Source organism: Piliocolobus tephrosceles, chromosome 4, assembly GCF_002776525.5.
Source record: "Piliocolobus tephrosceles isolate RC106 chromosome 4, ASM277652v3, whole genome shotgun sequence".
Classification (NCBI taxonomy): Eukaryota; Metazoa; Chordata; class Mammalia; order Primates; family Cercopithecidae; genus Piliocolobus; species Piliocolobus tephrosceles.
This window is the reverse complement of record NC_045437.1, coordinates 121,190,039-121,201,271: the sequence shown is the minus strand read 5'-3', so window position 1 is coordinate 121,201,271 and position 11,233 is coordinate 121,190,039. Positions and strand designations below refer to the sequence as shown.

Here is an 11,233-nt window from a genome sequence, read left to right as displayed (position 1 = left end):
AGAGCATACTCTAGGGCACATGCTAGGGTGCACACTAGGGCACATGCTAGGGCATACGCTGGGGCACACATTAGGGCACACACTGGGGCACATGCTAGGGCACACACTAGTGCAGGTGCTAGGGCATACGATAGGGCATATGCTAAGGCGCACACGAGGACACATGCTTTGGCACGCACTGGGGCACACGCTAGCGTATACACTGGGGCACACGCTATGGCACGCACTAGAGCATATGTTCGGGCACATACTAGGGCACACACTGAGGCACATGCTATGGCACCCACTAGGGCATATGCTGGGGCACGCACTGGGGCATATGCTATGACACACACTGGGGTACATGCTATGGCATGCACTAGGGCATATGCTAGGGCATATGCTATGGCACACACTGGGGCACATGCTAGGGTACACACTGGGGCATATGCTTGGCACACACTAGAGCACATGCTAGGGCACACACTGGGGCACATGCTATGGCACACACTAGGGCATACATAGGGCATGCGCTAGGGCGTACACTAGGGAACACACTGGGGCACATGCTAGGGCAAAGGATGGGTATACCTGGTAACAGACAGGAGCTAGAGAGGTAGAAAAACCCAAGAGGGAGGCAAGGTGGGTGGTTAAATGTGCTGGCAGACTTTCAGGAGCCACAAGATATACTGCTGCCAAAGTGCAGAATGAATCACGGGTCAGGAACCAGATTGGCATTTAGGACAAGAGAAGAGGAGTCTGAGCCCACACAAGCAGTGATATGGCCGTGATAAGTGCAGTCACACTCGACTCCAGCCAGGATACAACTTATGTACATCCTGTTGGAACAGGACCTGATGCCAGGGCAGGTGAAGCCCAGAGATCCCGACTAAAAGAAAGCAAGTGGTGCATCTAATTGCAAAGGAAGATGACTCCTGCCAACATTTGAGTAGATGCTTGAGGGGGAAAATACTACTCAGCAAGATTCATCAGAACTACTCTTGGAGGGTGTATCCCCTTAAACCCGAAATTTAAAAAACAGTCAGTGGACACATACCATGGAGATTTTTTCCTAAGATTTGGATTCTGTTCTAAACATCCACATGAGATAAAACTTCCCAAAGTGCAGCTCCCATCATTTTAAATCGGGCTCAGGAGCATCTAATCATGAATTTCTGTGACTATACCATGGTCCCATTCCTACGTACAGGGACCCTATTAGTCTTCAAGCTCCGATACAAAGGCCACCTATTTCCCCAAACTGGACATGATGGCTCTGTTTCACCAGGTGTCCAGATCACATCCTTGACATTCCTCTTGATGCTCTGCATCAAACAGGGGCTCCTTGATTTAAGTTGAACTCATCATGTTCTTCTTCTAGTTGTTACTTGAGAATGGAGTTTAGAAGACAGAAAAGGAGGTTGACTTGAAAGATTCTGAAGAAATGACATGACCGGGGGTTGGCGTGCAGCCTCTGAGACCAGCCTGGCTGGATGAACCCTGCCTCTCCTGTTCCCGACTGGGGATGTCATTTCACCTCTCTCATATAGTTGTCGCATCTGTAAAATGCAGACAGTCCTCCTGCCTACTTCACATAACTCTTCGAATAGGAAATGGCTCCATGCATGTAAAGTGTAAGAGCAGTGCCAGGTGCAAAGATTGGCTCAATAAATGCCAGCTATTGTTATGGTGATGACTGTTGTTGTTGTTTATAGAGGCTTGGGGACCCTGTAGGCCTCGGTCCCCTATGCTTCATGCTCCATCATGTCTGTTCCCAGAACTACTCCAGAAAATGTGCCCGATGCCAATGGGTACCCAAGATGCTAAGAGAAATCACTGTGTTTAAAAACCTGAAGCTACCTGAGCTCTGCTATTGGCAGAAAGGCTCAGTCCCTCAGGCTAAACTTTTTACCAGGAGAGAATAATACATATATACATATACATTCAACATACACACACATACATGTGTCATATCCTGTGCTGGTGGGACTTGTGGTACTAGCCTAATAGGACAAAAATGAAGCTAAAGTCATGATGGAAAGTTCCATGAGAAACCAAGAGTATAGAGAAAATTTAGCAAGCTGAAGAATTAAGCATTAATGGGAAATTATTTCAGAGAAAATATGAACCAACAGGACCCCAGGGAAAGAAGATGCTACAAGCCAAGAAGACCTCAACATTTTTTTCCAACCCAGCCAGAAAGAACGGGGCAATATATTTATGTAATCCAAATGCCAGATTGTAGAAAGATTTAGAAAAAAAACGCACAGAGAACTCTGCTGATTATATTGACAACTTGGATAAAGATCCATAGGGCAAGCTCATTAAAATTGCAGAGGAAATAAATAGTGGGAGATGGGGAAAGGAGTAGTTAATTGCTAGATGAGGAAATCGAAATAGAAAATGCTCCTGAAAAGCTGATGAAATGAAATGATTTGCCAAAAGTTAATTACGATAAATGCAAAGTGTTGCACTTAGACTCAAAAAGTCAACTGCACAAGTCTAGAAGGGGGGACAACAAGCTAACAGCAGGGAAGGCTGGGGAGATATGGGGATGTCAGGCAGTTTGGTCAAAATGAGCCCACCCAGGGCTATGGCTCCAAAGTGAAAAGGTTCTTCTTTCGAATGTGCTGCCTGATAGAAGTCAAATAAAACAGTGAGAGCATGGAAGGTCTCCTTCTAACCAATGCAGTCCAAGAAGACTGGAATCCATTTAGAGGAAGAGAAGTAGTCATGGAGGACAAGGCCTATGCCCAAACTGTATCACATACAGAACAGTTGAGGCAATTGTGAAAATGTAAGGAGACTCGGGTAAATGGGTGGTGAGAAACACCACAGCAATAAGACTTTTGAAAACCTGTCATTTGGAAAAAAGATTATACTTGCCCTGGGTAACGACAATCAGTAAGAGGTAAGTCCAACCCCCACACAAAGAACATTTTCTTATTAGGACTGTGTTTTTTAATGGAATAAATTGCTTTAGGAAGAACTGAGCTCCTCATCACTAGATATCATCAAGCAAAGGAGGCTAACTGATCACCTTCCCTGAAATTGTGCCAATGGAAGACCAACCTTTGTGTGGTTGGACCTTGGACAAAAGGACCGCTTCCAACCCCGACAATCCATATTTTTCTTCATGAAGCTTCATCCTGATCATGCTCTGATAGGAGGTCTACACTCAGTAAGACGTTTGATCATAATAACAACAGGAATATTGATGGAGGGAGCTCTTGGTTCTAGGCAGCCTATGTGGATTAATACAGCATCCTTTGAAGGGAGTATTATTATCATTCCCATTTATCAGATGGGAAGACTGAGGCCCATCCAGCTAGTTGGTGACAGAACTGGGATTTGGGTCCCAGAGTCTCACTCTAGTGGCACATTTTCCCATCTTCTCTGTCCACTCAGTACAGAAGGTTCTAATCATGCACCCTTTGGCCAGGGTTTCACTGTATCAAACATGGTACTGACAACACAACTATGAAGACCACAGTGAGAGGGGAAGAAAGGCTAGCCTCTCAACAGGCCAGCAGTCACAGTAGTTACAGATCACAGTCCAGGCCTGCAAAGCAAAGAGGCAGAGGATTCATGAGCATCTAACCTGGGCAAGGTTGATTTGAATTTAAGGATGGGGAACAATGAAGAACGGAGAGCATAGGGCAGTGCCAGGGCACCCTCAGCGCAGTGCCAGGGCACCCTCTGTAGCCATCCAGTTTGGGATTAGCAGTGGTCCAGAAGAGCTAGCTCTCTGGGAACGCCTCTACCCCTTGTTTTTCCTTTCTTTCCAGCAGTTCTAAAAAGGGTTAAGACCACCTTACATAATGAGGGTGGAGCCTGCTAGTAAATACAGCTGTCTCAAGTAAAAGCAGTAATAGAGGCAGACATGGGAAGTCAGTAAAAGGAGGTATTTAGGGAAAGATAGAAGGAATGAACATTGCAAAAAAAGTCAGGGCTAAAAATTCCCCATGAAAACCCACCCCCAAAAAATAAATAAATAAAATACATTCCTTATTTAAATATACCACAAAGCACACACCCATGGAACAGACCTAATCCACTTTCACCATAATTCCCCTTCTATGGAACAGAGGCCAACCTGGGCTTTGCTGTAGGGGCAGGACCAAGGGCAGAGAGAGAAAAGGAGGGGCCCAGCCAAGAGGCCCACCCAAGAGGCACAGCCCACAGGCAGGCAAGGAACTTGCCTCCACAGGGCTCTGGGTTGTAGCAAATTTGGGGTAGGCATCTCAAACCTTCCAGCTGGACAGGGCCTGAGATGAAGATATAAAAGTAATAGCCATGGTCACTAATATAGTTTAGGGAGGGCTCCTATGGTGCAGTAACGCATTACTTAATGATGGGGATATGTTCTAAGAAACTCATCATTAGGCGATTTCGTCATTGTGCAAACCTCACAGAGTGCACTCACACAAGCCCAGATGGTCTAGCCTACTACACGCCTAGGCTATATGGGATAGCCTATTGCTCCTCAACTCCAAACCTGCATAGCATATTACTCTACTGAACACTGTAAGCCACTGCGACCCAATCGTGAGTATGTGTGTTTCTAAACATACCTAAACATAGAAAAGGTACAATCAAAATATGGTAGGAAAGATAAAAAATGGTACATCTGCATAGGGCATTTAGCAGGAATAAAGTTTACAGGACTGGAAGTTGCTCTGGGTGAGTCAGTGAGTGAGTGCTGAGTGAATGTGAAGGCCTAGGACATTACTGCACACTACTGGAGACTTTATCAACATTATACACTTAGGTGACACTACATGTATTAAAAATAAAGTGATGGCACTATGATGTTACAAAAGCTACGACATCACTAGGCGAGAGGAATTCTTCAGCTCCATTTTAACCTTATGAGACCACCATCCTCTATGGTGTCCACTATGTCATTTTATGTAGCACACAATTGTACTGTGTTAAGCACTTTCCTGTATATTACTTCATTTAATCCCCCCAACAGGGAAGATTCATCATACATACTTTACAGTTAAGAAATCACAGAGGGATAAACAATCACAGCAATGAGTGAACATGGTAGGAGCCGTGCTGAGTGCATTACAGGGACTGCCTCAGGTTACATTCACAGCATCCCCATGAAGACAGTGCACTTATCGTCCTGGTATCACAGGTGTGGAAATAGGTACAAAAGAATTAAACACACTGCAGTCAACAATAGTGTAACACGCTCACAGCGCAACAGCAAGATGTAACAGAGCTGCAATTCAAGCCCGGAGTTGTCTGTCTCCAGAGCGCCTGCCCTAACCACAATGCTTAGGGGTCGGGAACCTTCTTGCCACAGCCCACATTGCCAAGGTGAGAGATCCTACAGCTGCAACCCACGACTCATTCTCACTTTCCAGGTGAGACAGAGCTCTGTGACAACAAACAATACCGGAGAGAAAACAACATAACAATCAAAACGGCAAAAACGCAGAAATAATAGAAAATCCAGATGATCAACAAAAGCAGAACTTATCAATTAATACAAGAAGAGCAGCAATCAAAACCCACAGAGCGCTCAGGATGACGCTGATGAGTTCCTGATTAGAAAGCCCTATGGTTTAAGTGCTCAGGATTTCCAGCTCTTTTCATGAGCATGTGCACAGTAGGAGTTTTGCAAGGTTGCTAAGCAGTGCCTGGCAACCAGACTCCAGAGCAGATCACTCAACAGGAGTCCTTGGTAACTCTAGTAAGGCAATAAATATTAGTTCATAAAATCCAAATTTTAGATACCCTTAATAACTCATGACACAGGTTACTAGTAAGGATCCCTTAGTTATACACCAGAATGCAGATATGTAATGGCCCATCCTTCACTTGTAAGAACTAAAGAAAGACTTCTAGCTTTGAGGTTCATTATTCCTTTATTGAATACACATTTGCTGAAAACCTACTGTGTGCCAGGCACTGTTCTAGACACTAGGGAGGCAGATACTGACAGTCCCCCCAATGGACTATAACCCCTAAGAAAACCACTAAGACTATGCAAGAATTCTACTTTCACGAAAATGAGGCCCAGAGAGGTAATGCAATCTGTTCAAAGTTGCACAGCACCCTGGAGGCTAGACCGGTCCACTGGAGGCAGGTCCACTCAGCCGCTCCTCAGTCTGTCCAGAAGGGTACTGTGTTTCCCTAAAAGGCCACATCACCATGGTTGACCCAGAGAGACCCCATGATTCACTAGCTTGTCCCTGTCTTCTAAGTTGACCCTGAGGGCTGGAAGTACCAGGACACAGGGCTTGGCTATTGAGCATCTTGGAAAGTCTCCCACTTAACCTCAGGACCTCTGTGGTCAAGTGAGGGAAAGCCTATGACATGGTGTCAGTTTTTATTGGACCAAACCACCGGCAAAGCTAGCCGTCATCTGGAGTGATGGAGAAAATTAAGTTACCACATTCTCACGTTTCAGCCTTTCGCCCGTTCTCCTTTGCAAACAGGAAATGTTTATTTAAATATAGCAGTCTCCAGCATGTTCCAGAGCCAAGTGAAAAACCAAAGATGTCCACTCTTGCCCCCACTCCACTGTTCAGGCCACCCCTCGCTGCAGTGAGAAGTGGGCCTCTGCCTGCCTCCAGGCAGGAGGGCAAGATGGGGAGAAGTGGCCCCACGTGACAGTTCATTTTCATCTGCCTCTTTTTCCAGGCTGAGATTGTGGTTGGAGAAGAATTACATCTGTGGGCTCCTTTTGTAGTCAGAAGGGTAAGTGCAACATCTGTTTACTCTGTGCTCCATGGTAAATGTTTGGTTTCAGGCACCGCCATCCACTTCCTCTCCTCTCGTCCTCTATCTTTGCTGCACGGATAATAAATTACACTGAATTCTTCTCTGCATTTATTTAGCTTTCTTGTGGGTGTCACCTCCTCATGGAGGGGGAAAAATTGTCAGTAGTTTATAAAAGACAGAGAGTTTCTTTTTCTGCGTGATGTGCTGACATTATAGGGAATACCTTGGAATACGGACCCCCAACTCTGATTCTGGCTTAATTATGAACAATTCAGGCCCCATTCCAGGCCTGAAGCAAAGTCCAAATGCTGAGCACATTATCCCCACTCAGGTTTTCCTTAATGTCATAACACAAGGTTTCAGAAGTCAGAAACATCCAGAGAAGCAATATACACAGACACACACACACACACAAATCCCTTCATCAAAGGCTTTTTGGGAGGCAGAGTACCAAGAATGGAGAACGGAGAAAATGCTGTTTCTTTGTTTTAAAACACAATTTAAACATTTGAGATCAGAAAACTGGATTTTAGGGAGGTCCTGAGCATCTGATGACAGTGCTGACAAAACGTGCCCCATGGCAAAATGAACCCTGGGAAGTTCAAAAGGCTCACCAAAGCAAGTTTCCTTCTATCTTTTGCTTACATTCTTTACATTGAAGTGCTGGTTTTCTTCTGTATATGCAATGATTCTATATACAGTTTCTGGAATGCAGTAGAGGTTCAAGTCATGTTTGTTCTCAAACTCCTAGGCTCAAGCGATCCTCTCACCTCAGCCTCCCAAAGTGCTAGGATAACGGGCATGAGCCACTGCGCCCGGCCTCAAGTAATGTGTGTTGAATGAATGAAGGCAGGAATAAATGAGTGATTCCTCTCTGAAGAAATCCTTGGCAGAGCGTAAAAATGCCAAATATCCCCCAAGAGTTTTCAGAATTGAAACGTTACATCTGAGTTGGCTGAGAGAGAGTGTGGTGCAGGACTTTGGTGGTGAAAAACTGTTGGTGGACTGCCCTGAAACCCTGCAGTGAACCTGACCCAGCTTGCTCCTAAAGACTGTCCCCCATTCCCAGGGAGGAAGGAGACTAGAATGAGATACCATCGCGGCACCCCCATGCACCCTAGCCAAAGCGGCACCAGTGACCACACCTGAGGCAGAAGAGACCAGAGATATCAAAGCAGCTCCTGCTCTCCCACTGCCTGTTAAGGACTGCAGCAGGGGGCCTATGGGAACGACCAGGACTCCAGTCTCTGCCCCATTTCTCCAGTTCTAGAGCTGATGGGTTGCCCTGAGCTGCACAGATCTCCTATGGGAGATGACTGGGTGGCGTGCTAGCATGGGTGCTGTTCCTGCAGCTCTGGAAAACTTCCTACATACCAGGAGGACAGGGACTTACTCTCTTTGGTTTCCCAAACATGGAGCACGGTTTTGAAGATGGGGAAGAAGTAGTTTCAAGACCCCAAGCATGAGAGCTAACATCAAAGTGAGCTGAACATTTGCAGGGTATATCAGAAGCAAAAGCAACAGCAGCCTGTTCTAAGATCCAAGCCCAGCCAGAAACCTCCCAGGACTGTCTGTTTATAGATTGTGGTCCAAACTGACCCTTGTTCCAAGGATGACCAGCAGAGTGATAAGGGTTGTGGGCTTAGGAACCAATCAGGCTTGGATTCAAACACTTCACTAGCTGCATGACCTTGAGTAAATGACAAGACGGCTTAACTGTAAAATGGAGTAATAAGCATTGCCTATTTAACTAATGGACTGTTGGAGAGATTCAATGAGATAATACATGTACACAAATCAAGGCATGCAAAGCATTTATCAAACATTAGCTACAGTTATTATTTCACTAACTCATGTGGCTAGCACTGGTGTGACGAGGAGGGGAACTTAGTTTACAAGTTATAGGTATCTAAAAATGCCACTAAAACAAGTTTTGCACTCCTATGGACTAACATAATGTCTGAATTAAGGTGTGAAAAACTGGATTTTGGCCCCTTTATTGCCATCAACTTGCTGTGTTTTCCTGGGCAATTCATTTTATACTTCCAAGCCTGGTTTTCGACATTTGTTAATAATTCGGCTCTCACCCTTTAGGATTCTGTGGTTCAACCCAACAAAACAATCACTGCATTTGAGGAAAAACAAAAAAAAAAAAGTTTTCAGCCAAAGGAAAAAGAGAGCATCAGGAATCAGGAAGACAGTTCTGCTGAGTCTCCACCCAGAGACGCACAAAGAAGTGGAAGAGAAGAGGAGGTGGGGTGATAGGAGGTGACTAACAGGAATAACACACCCCGGGACAATGCTTGTCATCACTACTCTCTTCCAGCCTGAAGTCAAGAACGCAGAGTGGAAGATCCAGGCACCTACCCCTAAGGCACGTGAGGAAGGGGAGAAGACGGAGAGCAAGACACGGAGGGAATCCACCACACTACAGCAAACCCTCACCCACTTCTCGGCTGGGTTCCCAGTAAGGCTCCCACCCACTCCAGCGTTTCTCCCCCACTCCCTTACCCCACCCCAACTGCGGACTAAGAGGAGCCCACCCCGGAGTCCAAGTTTTGAATCCGGTCCGAGGATCAAAATGATAAATGTTTCCAAAACGTTGACATATGAAAAGTAAATATTTGGTTGCACAATTGGGGCTAAAACTAGGGTCAATCCACCCCATTCTGCAAGCGCCTCTCCATTCGCTGCCAAGCCCAGGATCCGAGGCTGAGTGCGGTTTGTAAGATTATAACGCTCGGTCTCATTTGAAGAGCTGTCAGCATTTCCATTCTCCAGCCCTTTCGTTCGGGGAGGCATTTATAACCGAGCCATAAAAAATTCACCCGGGGCTGCAACTTGGCATCTCCCAGACTGCTTTCCAGGCAGCGCGGGTTTTGCGAGCACCCACTCTGAATCTGTCCAGTTCCTCAGAAGTTAAACCTTCACCCACACTCTCAACTTTCCTTGCAAGGGCAGCCAGAGAGCGGCTGGCTCATTCTGATCTCCAAGCAGGTCAATAGTCTTGGGCCCTCTCTCCCGCCTCTGAGCCTTGACGGCCCATCATCCTATAGCTTTCTCCTTCACCCGCCCCCCTTTTTAATGAGCGCAGACCCCTGACCCTCACCCTAAGACCTCGAGGCTGCAGTGCTCTTGCCTCCCCTCGCCTCTCGCCAGCTACTCCTCGGAAGCTGTCAGTGGGCCCTGCGTCTGCAACCCTCACCCCTGGAGAAGCACTGCTCTTTGCTCATCGCGGGGGTTTTGAGACCTCGCTTTCCAGATATGACCAAGCCTACAGACCCCCACCTCGGAGAGCGAGGGATCCTATCCAGCAAGGGATGAGAATAGAGTGCATCCAGGGAGGTCGAAAGGAAAGGAGGGATCTGGCGCCTGGGGCCACCTCGGTGGGACCCAGGTGGGTGGCCCGCGTGGGGTGGGGCAGGGGTACTCACAGGCGCTCAGCGTTGCGGGGGATGCCCCGAGGAACCGCGCGGAGGCCCAGCCCGTGGCAGTCCACGCTGGCGGCGGAGCAGGTACACTTGGTGGGGCAGGCGACGGCTGGGGGCCCACTCAGAACGCTCGCCAGCGCCAAGGCCAGCGCTAGGCGGGCGCGCATGGCAGCGCCGACCCCTGTCCACCCGGGGGCCATGGTGTGCAGGGCCCCGCTCCCGGAGGAGGCTGCCTCTGCGGGGCAAGACGCGTGGAGCCCGAGGAGTCGCGCGGGGAGCGCGGGCGGCCTGGGGAGCGGGCGGCGGAGTTGGCGCGGAGGAGGGGCGAGCTCGGCGCTCAGGCGCACGGGGCGCGGGCGGAGCGGGGCGCGCCGGGCGGCGGCGGCGGCGGCGGCAGCAGCAGCTCCATCGGCGGGGCTGGCGCTGCCCCGCTGCGCATCGCTGGGAGTGCCCAGGTGCGGAGCGCCCCCTGGCCCCGCTGGCCCGCGGGCCGGGTTGGGGACCTGGGGCGAGCGCAATGGGGCGTGGCGCCCGGGGAGGTCCGGCTTGGGGCTGAGCTGGGGAGCGCGGCGGCGGCGGCTGGGGCACCGGGCGGCCGGGTGAGCTGGCCGGCGCTCGCTCTCTCCATTCACTGAGCAGGGCAGACACCGGAGACGCGGGGCCCACCCCTCCCGCCCCCCCACAAAAAAACGCCAACTCCGCCTCCCATTGGCTGCGCCGCGCGTCATGTCGACTAAGTTGGGAACTTTGCTGGAGCGACCGAGAGCCTGGAGGGAGGAGGCAGTAGAGGAGGGAGAGAGAAGGAACCAGGGAAGGAAAGGGGCTCGGCCAGCAGGGCCCAGGGAAAGAAACACTGAAACTCATTCACTGTTAGGAGCCAAGGACGGATAAGGCTCCTGACACTTTTTTTTTTTTTTTTTTTTTTTTTTTTTTTTTTTTTCACTGAGCTGAGCACTCTACTCATGTTCTTTATTTAAGTCCACGATCTTCCAAGGGGGCATCTGAAAACAGCTCAGAGAAGTGAAGCGACTTGCTGGAGGTCGCACAGCTGCTAGGGACGCCAAACCATGGCACTGTCGCCC

General features: G+C 48.7%; 1 protein-coding gene across 5 annotated transcripts in view; it reads right to left on the bottom strand.

Moving 5' to 3' along the window:
- SLIT3 (slit guidance ligand 3) overlaps window positions 1-10,775 on the bottom strand; it is a 630,484-nt gene extending 619,709 nt beyond the window's left edge. For all 5 annotated transcript variants that reach the window (XM_023218903.1, XM_023218901.1, XM_023218904.1 and 2 more), the window contains exon 1: window positions 10,155-10,775. In XM_023218903.1, the coding sequence (XP_023074671.1) occupies window positions 10,155-10,351 (197 nt within the window). In that variant the 5' untranslated portion in view covers window positions 10,352-10,775. The remainder of the gene's footprint in view (window positions 1-10,154) is intronic.
- Window positions 10,776-11,233: the final 458 nt, after the last annotated feature.